Source organism: Diospyros lotus, chromosome 4, assembly GCF_014633365.1.
Source record: "Diospyros lotus cultivar Yz01 chromosome 4, ASM1463336v1, whole genome shotgun sequence".
Classification (NCBI taxonomy): domain Eukaryota; kingdom Viridiplantae; phylum Streptophyta; class Magnoliopsida; order Ericales; family Ebenaceae; genus Diospyros; species Diospyros lotus.
This window is the reverse complement of record NC_068341.1, coordinates 43,921,903-43,936,030: the sequence shown is the minus strand read 5'-3', so window position 1 is coordinate 43,936,030 and position 14,128 is coordinate 43,921,903. Positions and strand designations below refer to the sequence as shown.

At 30.3% G+C, this 14,128-nt stretch overlaps 1 protein-coding gene and 3 non-coding genes across 4 annotated transcripts; all 4 read left to right on the top strand.

Annotated features, from left to right (window-relative positions):
- Positions 1-1,756: 1,756 nt before the first annotated feature.
- Positions 1,757-5,804, top strand: LOC127799488 (haloacid dehalogenase-like hydrolase domain-containing protein At4g39970). The gene is made up of 11 exons (XM_052333557.1): positions 1,757-2,204; positions 2,338-2,431; positions 2,694-2,738; positions 2,843-2,893; positions 3,092-3,166; positions 3,261-3,294; positions 4,710-4,765; positions 4,848-4,907; positions 5,142-5,201; positions 5,300-5,346; positions 5,430-5,804. Exons 1-11 carry the CDS (start codon positions 1,864-1,866, stop codon positions 5,476-5,478), a joined length of 912 nt encoding a protein of 303 aa, XP_052189517.1. The 5' UTR covers positions 1,757-1,863; the 3' UTR covers positions 5,479-5,804.
- Positions 5,805-6,333: 529 nt separating this feature from the next.
- Positions 6,334-6,417, top strand: TRNAM-CAU (transfer RNA methionine (anticodon CAU)). The gene is given in 2 exon segments: positions 6,334-6,371; positions 6,382-6,417. It is a non-coding gene; the product is annotated as a tRNA-Met (tRNA).
- Positions 6,418-8,850: 2,433 nt separating this feature from the next.
- Positions 8,851-8,941, top strand: TRNAY-GUA (transfer RNA tyrosine (anticodon GUA)). The gene is given in 2 exon segments: positions 8,851-8,887; positions 8,906-8,941. It is a non-coding gene; the product is annotated as a tRNA-Tyr (tRNA).
- A 1,161-nt stretch (positions 8,942-10,102) lies between these two features.
- TRNAE-CUC (transfer RNA glutamic acid (anticodon CUC)) lies at positions 10,103-10,175 on the top strand. The gene has a single exon. It is a non-coding gene; the product is annotated as a tRNA-Glu (tRNA).
- The last annotated feature ends 3,953 nt before the right edge of the window (positions 10,176-14,128 follow it).

Below are 14,128 nucleotides of genomic sequence, written 5' to 3'. Positions count from 1 at the left end.
CTAAAAATTCTAATTTTTTAATTTTAAGAAAAATCTCCACTTTTTAAATTAATACGAAAATCAAATTCTATAGAATTGAAAAACTGTTAAATGAAATTTTTTAAAATTTAGATAAAAAATAAATTATATCCTCATTTTTCACCCCTATCAAACACACCCTAAGTTAATTTTAAGATCTATTAATCTTCTATAATATAGGTCAATAGCAAATACATGTTCTTTTTTTACTAGCAGTTAGTGGAGACTCGTGTTGATAAAGAAGACAAGCTATCTTTAAGAGTAAATAAGTAATTTTGAATCCTTACAATGCTCATACATTGTGCCTCCTTCCCAAAAAAAAAAAATTCCTCACTTAGATATATAGTGTTCTCTTTGTATTTAAGTTTTGAATTCATTTTCAATTTTATATTTTGAATGTTTGTTTTGAGATTTTTAAAAATACGTTCTTTTTGACATTTTAAAAAATTATTTCTCAAAATAGAAAATTGAAAAATGCGTTTGTTTTGAAATTTTGTAAAATATTATTTTATGATATTTTATTTAAAAAATTGATTCAAAATAAATTATAAATTTAATTTAAAGAATTTCAAATATAATACAAGTTATATAATTTAATCATATATAATATATTAAAATTACAAAGTACATTCTAAGTCATTTTTAATTTCACACAACTATTAATTTCAAAATAAATTTATTTTTACCTATAAATTAAAATCTGATATTAATTTTGAGATTTGAATTATCCACAACATAAATATTAAAAAAATATAAATCATAAAATAACAACATTTTAATTTATTCAAAATTTTAAAAATATAATTGAAAAAAATTAATAAAAAAACTATATTACATTGGGTGTGGAGACAATGGCAGAGGAAAAAATGGAAGAGAAAAAATGGCAGATGGTGATAACAGGCAGTTGGAATTGGGCATGGCGGGTGGTGGCTAATCTGAGCGTGGAAAGTAGTGAAGGGCAATGGCAATGGCGATGGCAAATCTGGGCATGGAAGGCAATGGAGGGCAGTGGTGGTGGCAAATCTGAACTTGGAGGGCAGTGGTGATGGTTGTGGCAAGTAGTGCAATGGCAATGGTGGTGGTGGTGGTGGCCGTGGTAGGTAATGGTAGTGATAGCGATTGTAAGTGTGGATGACAATGATGGCGGTGTCGTGGAGTGGCGAACCAGCTTGAAGAGAAAAAGAAGAGAGGTGAAAGAGAAGAGGTGAAAACAGTGGTTGTTTTCTGTATTTTAGATTGTGGTTGTTTTCTGTATTTTAGATTGAGGGGCTGATTTTAGTTGAAAATAGCCAAAACATGTTTTTGGCGTTTTGAATTTTTTGTATAAATTTTTTGTGTGTTTTATAAGATGTATTTTTAAAAATAATAAATAAATGCATTTTAAATATTTTAAAAACTTGAAAATAGAAAACGAATCATGTTATATGTAAATCAATTTTGTATATCTTGAGCTACATAAGGGATGATTATAACCAAAATACCCTTTACATCACATGCAGCGCTTTTATGCGTCACATGAGAGACTTTTTTATCATTGATATATCTTTATGTAATTTAAGATGTACACAAAAATGTATCAATAATATTTTTCATAAAAAAAACAGACTAAAGAGGACAAGCCTTTATCCTCCAAAAATAATTTTCCATATAGACATAAAATATAACAAGATACTACAAGTGAATCTCAAAATAACGTTTTCGTTATAAACTAACGGTAAGCATATTTTAGCAAACGTGAGTCCGTCTTCTTCTTCCTCGGCGTTTTCTGACCGTTGGCTCTATATCGTTCTGGAAAGCCGAACGCAGCCCTTTGGCGCTCTCTACAAGCCACACACACACTCATCCATGGCGTCGTCCTGTACATTCCTGCTCGCCCCTCTCTGTCCCCGCACCCGCCCCTTCTCTCTCCCCACCCTCCGGCTCGCTCCTCTGCGATCCACCTCCACCGCCGGACGGCTTTCCGTATCCGCTTCGGCGGGAAATGCTCTCCAAGCTCTGATATTCGACTGCGACGGCGTGATCTTGGAATCGGAGCATTTGCACCGTCAAGCCTACAACGACGCCTTCTCTCACTTCGGCGTCCGCTGCCCCTCTTCTTCTTCCCCCTCTCAGCCCCTAAATTGGGCCCCCGACTTCTACGACGAGCTCCAGAATCGCATCGGCGGCGGAAAACCTAAGATGAGATGGTCTTTACCCCCCCCCCCCCCCCCCCCCTTTGGACAATTCTGGAATTTTCTACTCCTCGTATCATATATATGTAGTTAGATATGTATCTTACGTTGTTGATTTGGCGTGTCCGTATGGAATTTGCGCGATTAGGTACTTCAAGGAGCACGGTTGGCCATCTTCGACGATCTTCGAGACACCTCCGGAGGATGATGCTAACAGAGTGAAGCTAATTGATACTCTCCAGGTACTAACTATCCTAAATGTGCTGGCCAAACTCTCAAATTATTTTGCGGAACAGTGGATTTTGCTATGCAAAAAGTTCAAGTACTGAAGAATTGTTATTGTTGTTACTGTTGTTCATCCTCGTTATGATTTTTCCTAACCAAGTTATGATCTTGGCATGACATTTACAATGTCAATTGACCCTTAAAAGTCATATTGAGAATACAAATCCATGCGAAAGAACAATTTGGTCGCTGTGGTAACAGTTTTAGGGTTGTTTGTAGGATTGGAAGACGGAAAGGTACAAAGAGATTATCAAATCTGGAACCGTAAGGAGATGTTTCGATATGTGTTTCTTAGTTTGGTATCCAAATATAGGATCTTCTCAATGAGTGGTTATCAAGAAATGGAATTGTGTCGTTAATGGCGGCAGGTGGAGCCTAGACCTGGAGTTTTGAGGCTGATGGATGAGGCCAAGGCTGCTGTAAGATAGACATTTTAATTTTAAAACCAATTATCTCATTGTCACGGTAACTTAAAGCTTTTCATTCTAGTTGCATCTCTATTCATATTGTTGAAGACTTCTTCAATCTACTGGCTGTTTTCTAGGTGAAAGATCCTATTTTATATAAAGTGCCCTTTTTGTCATATTTTAGTAAACCTTTGTGGCTTACTGCTGTAGGGTAAAATGCTAGCAGTTTGCTCTGCTGCAACTAAAAGTTCCGTTATACTCTGCCTTGAAAATCTCATTGGAATGGTAACTACTTTCTCATATTAATTCTTATACTCCTTTTTCTTCATATTTTGCTCAACAGAAACATTTGCTTATCATTGCTGTCCTCTTGTTTCAGGAGCGCTTCCAAGGTCTTGACTGTTTCCTTGCAGGTAAATTTTCCATATTCATATAGTGATTTTCTGTACTGTTTCGTCCTTTTGATAAGTTATTCACTTTTTGTGAATGTCTTCCTGTTTTTCCTATTGAGCTTTGCGTAGGACACATATGACTGCTAAATGACAAATTTGCAGCCCCATTTTTATGTCTCAGCCCCATTCTGAAGTTCAAACTTTTAATTGATACTTCTCTTTGTTACTCAACTTCAAACTTTTATCGAAATACAATCTCAAAGTCGAGAACTTTATTCAACTAAATGCCTGTAAATTTATTGTTCAATAGGAGTTTTATTCAACTCAGTTAGGATCCATAAAATGGGAGGATAAATTGTTTTCTTCACTGTAATCAGCACATAGTGAACATTAGGCGTCAAGTCACTCTTATCAGATAGCAAATCAAGGTGGTCAATAATTTGGTACCTTTCAGCATTCTACTATCTCTAATTTCTTGGGCTAAGTTAAGGTTGCCTCAATTTGTTTTTTGTCCATTGGTGTGCATCTGGTTCTACTTTTTTACACTCTATCTGAGATTTAGAAGTTGAGATTTTAATGTTACGTGCATAAACTACCCACTTCTCATGAAGCATCAGGTTCCACAGGCATAAATTTATGGATGCGAACTTGAGTCTGTTTTATTAGGAGAAGGCAGCCTGAGCTAGGAGGGAATCTCTTAAGAGACTCTCACACACACACACATACTTTTATCGCACAAACTTGTATGTACAGATGAATCAGGTTTTTTTTTTTAACAACACTCTTAGTTTCATTGCTGTTGTTCAGTTTATGACAAAATTGATTAATTTAATTGCTTACAGTTTATTTGCAAAATTGATACTTGGTAGTTCTGTTCTGGTAAGGATTTAGGCTTAGCCTTTATCTAACTTACCTTTGGCCCATTTTGGGGGCATACTTGGATTTTACTCAAGTTGTTCAAGTCACTTGGACCCATAATTAGGGTGCTCAAATTTTCTAAATGAATTTCTCAATTGACTTGAGCCTGCAATTCATGTTTCGGGTACTCATTTAATTCACTCAACGGTCAACCTACTGTTCATGATTAGGGTGCTCATCAATTTTTCTAAATGAAGCAATAAGTTTTGTTATGGAATGAAAGGAATCTATTATGAATTGATTACTCTCCAAGCCTTTTTACTTATATTCAAGGTATAATATGTTTTTAACATCTGGAGAGTCGTTTTTGTTAATGGATATGCATGGTGGTGCTGTACATTAACTGATTTGATTTGTACTCATGCTGCAATATCGATATTGACATGTTGTTAATCATGCTATGCCATTTTAAGAGTTCCAGTTAGATGGGTAGTAACTGATAGCAAGTGGAGTGTGATATTTGTTTGTCGGTTTATCTTATTTACAAAAGTTCCTTTTCAATTCTATTTTCTCTCTAGGTGATGATGTGAAAGAAAAGAAGCCCGATCCTTCAATTTATTTGACTGCTGCTGAGGTAATCCTCATTGTATTATACTGGTTGTTTCCAATTCTGATGCTTGTCATTAATAATATCTGTTAAGTATTCTACCTTGCAGAGGCTAGGGGTGTCGAGGAAAGAATGTCTGGTCGTGGAGGATTCTGTTATTGGTCTACAGGTCAACCTCCTAGTTGTAATCGTCACTCAAATATTTGATTTTTCTTAATCTAAAAAGGGTTTCATGGCCATGCTGTGGGTCACAGAAAAAATTGCAGATTAAATTGATTGTTGAATTGTCTTGAAAAATCGAAATACTGGTATAAGTAGCATCTCCATGTTCAATACGAACAAACAAAAAAAAGAACGAAAATTTATTTCTTGCTCCATGCTCTAATCCAAGTTTCCAGTGCAGGCAGCCACAGGTGCTGGGATGTCTTGTGTTATTACTTATACATCATCAACAGCCGATCAGGTCAGCCCCATCCTGGTTCTTTTCCTTTCCCTCCCCAACCGCCCCACCAACTGGTGTTACATCAAACTTAATCAAGTTCATTTCTTAACTTCGTTTAGGATTTTAAGGAAGCAATAGGAATCTACCCTGACTTAAGTAATATCAGGTACAGTGGCCACACACTTTCTGCACCCGGGTAGTTCCTTTTAATTCCTTCTGCATACCCGAATGGTAATAATTTCCATGCAGATTGAAAGACTTGGAATTGCTACTTCAGAGCTTGGTTGCTGCCACTTAGGGAGCCTATCACATTCCATTAAACTGGTACAGATGCTTCTGTTGCTCCTAGACATCTGGTGAATCCTATTAGAACTGATTGTGGCTCTCTCTTCTTATCATGTTTTCCATCCTGTTTTTGGCAAGCATATTCTTTGTGGGGAAAAAAGGTGCAAAATGGTAACTTTGAATAGAATAGTCATGTATTTTTACATTCATTGACCGCTCTACCTCTGAGGCGTATATTATAGTTTAGGACATTAGGTATTATTGAACGCTGTAATAAGTTCTTGTTCTAACTGTCATGAACATGGTTACATGGAATGTGATACTTTCCGATTCATGGTATGTATGCGAGGGGGGTAGGATTAGTTGGTATATCAGTTTGGTTCGTGGTTTCACTTTGAATAATGTATTGGTACGCTTATTGAAATTTAAAGGAAAAATTTTGTTAAATTCATTAAATATTGCAATGAAAATAAGGTTCAACCTAACAAAAGGTAAATAAGAAAAAATAGGAAAAAAAAGTTTAAATTAAATCTGCAATAACGTAAAATCATAACAATAGAATCAAAAATAGGGGGAAAAAAAAACGAATGCTAACATAACAAATTTAAAGCTAATAGCCATCCTAAAAAGTTTAATGATTAGGTGAACTTATTTCATTTTTCAGATTTTTGAGTTAGATCGCGTTCAATGGTCATGAAAGATAATTTTTGCTGCCATGAAGTTACTTGCATTATTGCATCTCTGAATGAATTGTTTTGAGGGGAGAATATAGAATATTAAAATAAAAAAATAAAAAAATGAAGGGGGGGAGGAGATTGAAGATTGTCACATCTAATGTATATTTAAACGTGACAAGAGAGAACCAATTGGGGTGGTGGCGCAGTTGGCTAGCGCGTAGGTCTCATAGCTCTGAGCAATCCTGAGGTCGAGAGTTCGAGCCTCTCTCACCCCAACGGTTTTTGGATATTTTTCTGGCGCAGTTCTATTTTTGTGATAAATTCCATTTTAATTTTTGTCAAATTTTGTTAAGGAGAAATAGTATTGTATATTTTAATATAAATATCAAAATTACTTAATTATGAGATTTATGTTATTTTAACATTAAATTATTTTTGAATTATATTAACATGTATTATACTAATTTTCGATAACAGAAATTGGAACTCATACCTTTGTCCGGGAGAATTCGTGTCTTTGCCCATGAGAGTGAACAGTTATTAGCAAAGTACTGTAATTATCCAAGAGAACTTCCATTGTAATTCCTCGAGATAGTGGCTCAACTGGGGTTCGTCATATGAGTTGATATGCAAAGTCTCTTCGAAAAGATTTTATTGTCTAAGAAAACTTCCTTATTACATTTTTTCGAGAGAACTTTTTCTCTCAGCTAAGCTAACCTTCTCCAGGATAATTTCTACTTCCATAAAAAAAAATGATTATAAAAAATAAAATGATCAATTTATTATGAAATGCAAAATTTACCCGTTTGAAATAGCATAATTGTCAACCAAGTTGTTTAGCTGTAACATATGATCTTTTATTAACAAAGCATACAAAGTAATACTTTTTATCTTTAGTATGGTAAAGATATAGTATATTTAATATTTGGAAAACTAACCATGGTTAAACAATAATAAATGTATATTATTTTTAAGCATTATGTATTTATTACATCTTATATTTAGTATTCAAACAATTTTATTAGATGGTAATAAATGTATCATGTTTTGAATCATCTAATAATTAATTAACATAATTGTTTAAATATTAAAAATAATATACAACAAATATATTTTAAATAAAAATAATATAAATTTATTGTTAAAAGAGACTGTTATTTTTTATGTGTCATTGGCCCTGTTTGTTGTAACTTAAATAAAGAAATTATAACTTATAGCTTTTTAGATTATAGCTTCTAAAACTTAAAATAAGTTGTGAACCTGTTTGCTGCATCTTCTTAGAAGTTGTAATTAAGTAGTTGTGGTGTTTGATATCATAAGCTGTAAAATAACTTATTTTGGTATAATTGTCCATAATACCCTTAATAGTTATAGAATGATAATTTAAAAATTAATTAGTGTATATGTATAAGTTTCAAGTGTTATAAACAAATTAATTAAAATATAGAGAGAGAGGAAGATGACGAGAGAGAGGAAGAGATTTGAAAATGGAGATGGCGGTGGAGAAGAAAAACCCATGATTGCGTAGACAATAAGGTAATTCTTTGTTAAAAATAAGGACAAAATTGTCATAAAAATGTAATTATTTAAGCAGAAGTTGTAAAAGTTAGGGTATTATAGATTTGAAAAAGTCAACTTTTACCCCTTCTAAAAACTAGTAAAAGCTATAAGTTATAATTATATAAGTTAAAACAAACACTACATGTCAATTTTTTTGAAACTATAAACTAAAAGTTACAGCTTTTAAGTTGTGACAAATAGGCCCATTCTCAATTGAATGACCCAACCTTGAAAAAAGATGAATTGGTTGGATAAGATGCTTAAAATGTCATATTTATTCTCTCAACTTGATAGACCAAATTAAATATTTGAGTAATGTTGCCCCATAATTTGATACTTTCCACAAAGTGAAAGTACATGGATTAAGTTTAATCTAATATTTAGTTTAAGATTTTTTAAAATTGATATAATCTGATCTGATCCTAATTTTAGACCGAAAACCAAATAAATATAGCAATACATACATTATATATATAGTATTGTACTTGTTAATTGGATCGATCTAAATCAAATAAATACTTCTACCAGAGTTAGCAACACATCAAGTAGAAAAAATCTCATATCCTTAATGAAAAAATAAAAATCATATATTTATTAGGGTTAATCAAGAAAATAATCTCATTTATTTCACAAATTTATAATTTTATCAAATTCTTTTAATTTTAATAATTAGGTCGAAGTTGCCTCAATTGGGTATAATCTTATCCAACATATTCATATTAACTTGATATATCAAGTGTCATATAATAATAATAATATTTATGGGACTCACGTACCTATAAGAAAAAAAAATATAACTTATAAAAAAAAGTAAACAAATTATGTGCAACAATTTATATATATATTATTTATATATACATGTGGATATTATAAATATTATTATTATTATATGATACTTAACATATAAAGTCAGCATGAACATATCCTTTTTAAATTGATAGATAAAATTATACTAAATTGAGTTCAATTTAAATATAATTTTTAAAATTAAAATAATTAGATAAAATTATAAATTGACCAAGGACCAGATTATTTTCATGATTAGCCTTGTTTGTGATCATCTTAAGATATTTACATATGGGAAATATAGGGATCTAGATCCTACAAAAAAACATATAAAATATTTCAATACGGCACCTAGAGCACAGCCGACCTTAGCTCAGTTGGCAGAGCGGAGGACTGTAGTGGGTGCGCCCCTTGGCTATCCTTAGGTCGCTGGTTCGAATCCGGCAGGTCGGATTAATTTATTTTTCAGCCCTATTTATTTATTTTATTATGCATATATGTTTGGTTCTCTTTTATTTTTTAAATATTTGCATTTAAGATCGAGCCCTGCATCCCTTTGGCATTTTTTTTCGGTTGAGTATATTTAATTTTTTTTGTTTTATTAAGTGATATGTGCTCGTTAAGTAATGTCGATATTAGTCATTTTATTTTCTTGCAGGGAAATATAATTTTTCGTCAAAAAATAGTTTTTTTATTTCTATTTGTCTTTTGGTAGCCACTAAACTTTTAATCTTATTACAATTCAATTTATCTTTAAAAATTTTGTTCAACTCTATAAAAAGTTATCATATATAAAATAAAAAATCAATGGTTGCCAATGATTGTTGCTTAATATTTTGGAGATTATCACAAGCTTGATTACGCAAATTGAAGATTATCTCATGCTCGGATAAATGCAAGGTCAATGGATCAAATCTGTCAATGTATGATTGTCGATAATCTGCATATATTCATAGGATTAAATTTTAAATTTTGATTCATGATTCATTTGTTTGACCTACAAACCTCGGGATATAATGAGCCTAAGAGTGTGTTTGATTGAAATTATTTTTCATAGAAAATGTCATATCAATAAAAAAGATTCATACTTGCATGTTTGATTGCTTAAAATTTTTCATGAAAAAATTTTATGATACCAACATATTGAAGTATGTTTTTGGCCAATTTTCATAAAAAATTACAACTAGGAGAGATGAGAATTGTTTTCCATAAAATTGAAAAATATTTTATTTTTTCAATTTTTTTCCAATCAAACACACCTTTAGGTTTTGAGAGGGTGAGATAGTCATAAATAAAGACCGTGTGTTGATTAAAAATTTCTCGTGTTTCCTACAATAAAAAATATATATATATTTTTCGAAAATTACGTGCATTGAAATTATATAGAACTATTTTTCAACTTCATACAAAAAAACTTAAATATTTTACAAATCTAAAATGAATTGGGAGAAAAACATTAGGTAGTTTGTATTTATCCATCTTATAAGGGAATATAAGTAATTATCCCTAAATAATTATCTCTATTAAATGCAATTTCATTAGATAATATACAATTGAAATATTTTACTTCTAAACTATAATTAAAATTACCAGCATGCATGCACACATCACAAATCCGTTGTAGTCTAGTTGGTTAGGATATTCGGCTCTCACCCGAAAGACCCGGGTTCAAGTCCCGGCAACGGAAAGTTTTTTGAGCTTTTATTTTATCATCCCAATATTGAAAACAATTTTGTATATTTTTTTAATTACGCTTTAAGCATTTAATATTTAGTCTTTTAAAAAATATAATATTTTATTTGTTTTTTGAGGTTTGAATAATAAAAAGCAGAAAATATCTTTTAAAAATAAACATTTTACAATAAAATATAAAATAAAATAAGAAAATGCTTTGTACTTCTTAATGTTAACACTTGAAGTGACGTTTTGTATTGAAATATTATATAATATGTTATATTAATATAAATGTATAATAATATATTTATGTAAAGTGTTATGTGTCCAAGTAACATTTCTTTATGCATATATATATTTTTAGAATATATTTAAATAAATAAAAAAAATATAGAAAAAGACATGAGAGACATGTTTTTGGAGAAGCATCAATTTTTGGAAAAAAGATGTTATTCCAAACGAAAAATATGTTCCTAAGAGAATGATGTTCTCTTAAAAGTCGTATTCTTTGCATGATAATATCAATCTACATGAATCACTCTCTCGAAAAACAACAAGAGATATTTTATCCCAAACAATTCATTAATCTGCATCACAAATCATTCCCCCCCCCCCCCCCAAGACTACTTATCATGGGTTTTTTTCACCAAGTCTAATTCATACTTAACCCGGGACTACATCTTTCACTTATCGTGTATATATGTCACGTGTTCTACCATCAATATTTAAAAGACATAAATATCTTTTGACCCTTCATTTATAGGGATCTTCCGTCTTTTGGATTTTTGCCCTTACTTAATCACGCCTAAACATCATTTAATTGCTTATTTATCTAGAGAAACAACCACTACTTTTCTCGGACAATTTCACCAATTTGTTCATAACACCACTGTGACTTTTTCTATCTTAAACATTAAACGTCACCACATGAGGAATCTTTGCGTACCCTTTTGACCATATATTATCTTGTAGCACCATCCCAAACGACGAACTATTTCCATCAAGCAATCACCTCTCACTCCGTAACTTCAACCTTCTGCTATAATTATTAATTTATCTTATATTCTTATTAGTAAAAAAGATTAATATTATTTTCAAAATATTAGAGATACAACGTCTATTTTCGCTTAACCTCATACTTGCATGTTTGTAACTTACCTATTTTATTAAAGGTAATTTTCACTCAAACTAAGCATGATTTGGGCCACTCTCACAAATACTCTTCATACTCTCAATCTATTACTCACCCACTAATAAAAATTTATAACCCACATGAATAAGATCTATACATTATTCTCGTTAATCTTGTGATTGTGGTAACTCATCCCTTATAACAAAGATGTGAATTTAAATTTGTTCATGTCCTTTAATGTGAATATTTCTTATAATTTACTATTAAGTGATAATAATGATGCCCATTAACTTTTAAACATAAGACAACATATAAAGATATGATAATGAATATGGTGATTAGAGGTTTATTGTTCTTGTACCTTAACAAAATTTAAATCTTGCGATTGTTATCCATAATTTACATATTTGATTTATTATAAAAAAAATAAATTATACACATTATTTAATTATTTGATTAGTCCTTTGTAGTTAAAATTAATTTTCAATCTGATTTTGGATAGATAATGCTACCCCCAATTGAATGGTTTGACTAATTGGACCATTTGTTGAATTTATTGCACATGATGCATTGCTGTCGGTCAATTCTTCAATCAATTGCCAGCCCGCCAGCAGCAGCAGCAGCCGCCCCCGCGGTTTATTTTCCTTTTTTTTTTTTTGTTCCCCCCAAAGAGATGAGGTTAAGATTGTCACACTAAGTCACTCACCGTCGTATATTATATGGTAAAGTTTGATTAGTTTTAACATAAGATTTTGTGTTTTGTCACGTGAGATTATTTTTTTTATTTTTAATTTTTTGATCGTGCGGGTGACGTGTTTGACTTGTGTTTTTACGTCAAAAGCCTTAAAGTAAGGTATTATTCATAAATAATAAATTATTTTGTATTTATCATAAATTATTATATCATAAATATGCAAGTATATACGAATAGATAATTAATATTCACTCTCTTTGACAACACTAATGCGCTAGAACACCAACATTGTGCTATTTTGGTGTTTTTAAAACTTTTTTTTACCTCGAAATACTAAAAAAATATTTTGAGTCATTTTTGTAATTTTAAAAATATTTTGAGATTATTTTATAATATTAAAAAATATCAAAAATGTGTTTCTATTTTACATTAAAAATATAAACAATTATATTTCTATTACTCCGGTGACTATGTTAGAGAAATAAGTAACTCGTGTTAATTTTTGTTTAAAAAATTGATAAAATTTATATTTTATGGAATATCTATTTTTTATAATTATATTTATAAAAAATACCCTTATATTTTGTTATTTATGTACTTTATACATTTTATGTTTTCTACTTTTATAAAAAAATTATATTTTCTTTGTTTTTCAATTTTCAGTTTTAAGTTTTGAATTCATTTTCAGTTTTCTATTTTGATAGTCCGTTTTTAAGAAATTGAAAACGAGTTCTTTTTGTCATTTTAAAAAATTATTTCTCAAAATAAAAAATTAGAAAACGTGTTCTCTTTTGAAATTTTGAAAATAATTTTTAATAATATTTTATTCAATAAATTTAATTATTCAGTAAATTAGAAATATTTAATGTTAATATATTATTAAAAATATATAAATATTTTAAATTTAATAAATTTTATAATATTTTTTTCCATTACAATAATAAAATATGAATAAATAAATAAATAAATGTGTTTTGAGTTTAAATTTTGTTTTGAATGAAAATATTCAAAATAATTTCTTATTATTTTGAGTTTTATTTACAATTTTTTTTTGTTTTCAAAAATATATTTTTAAAAACAACAAAGATAAAGCGTTTTTATTATTTTAAAAAATTAAAAACCAAAAATGACTTAAAAATAATAAAGAGAATGCAATCTAAGTTTTTTCATTTTCATTTCGTATTGTATCTATTTTTCGTTTTCTTCCAATATAATATGATAAAAACTTAAAAAATTTATTAAGTTATTCATATTTTTAGAATTTCAAACAAAAAATTAACACTCTAACTATTCAAAATAATATCGTCCAATTATTTAAAACAATGTCATCACTCTTTATTTTAAATTTATAAATTTTATGATAAATAATTTAAAAAAAAAAAAGTAGACACCCAAACTTAAGATATTTTAAATCCACGCCAAATGAATTGTCAAATTTGGCTTCCTTAGCAATTTGACTTCTTTAGCAAAACAAATCATGCCATGGCCTAGTAATAGAGTAGCCTAACTTTTTGGTCGGTTTAGCTTTGATTAAGATTTGTATTAAAATAAATTAAATGTCAATTTATTTTAGGTGTATTAGAAGGTGGAACTTTAATTTAAATATTTTTATATAAATTTTTTTTATCGGCAGCCAGTAAATTACTCTTCACAGCCCACACTCCCATCAAATCCTATAATATTTTTAAAATATCTATTTTACCCCTAACAACTCACAGCCCATTCTCTCTTGCACTATATATACACACACATATATACACACACGTCATTGCTTGGTGGATCATGGCGGTCGACCCACATACACTCTCTCTTTCTCTTTGTGCAGTGGGTGCGAGGTGGGTTTCCAATGACAACCGACCCATACACTCTCTATCTCTATCCCTCGAATACACACAAATATATACTCACACACACACATGTTCTCGACTACCCCACATTCACACACACATATATATATATATATATATATTTACACACACAACGCACAGTCGTGGCAATGACAGCTGCGATCATAGGTGTTCCTCGACTGCCACACACACACAATGTATGGCTGTGGCCATGGCAGTCATGGCCATGGGCGTTCCTCGACTGCAAGTAGTTGAGACGTGCTTTTTTATTTATTATTTTAATTAAATTTTTT

Coding starts and splice junctions, on each gene's coding strand:
- LOC127799488 (XM_052333557.1), top strand. CDS start 1,864: ATGGCGTCGTCCTGTACATTCCTGCTCGCCCCTCTCTGTCCCCGCACC. Junction 3,295..4,709: donor TCTTGACTGTTTCCTTGCAG/GTAAATTTTCCA, acceptor TTTTCTCTCTAG/GTGATGATGTGAAAGAAAAG. Junction 5,202..5,299: donor CATCATCAACAGCCGATCAG/GTCAGCCCCATC, acceptor AACTTCGTTTAG/GATTTTAAGGAAGCAATAGG.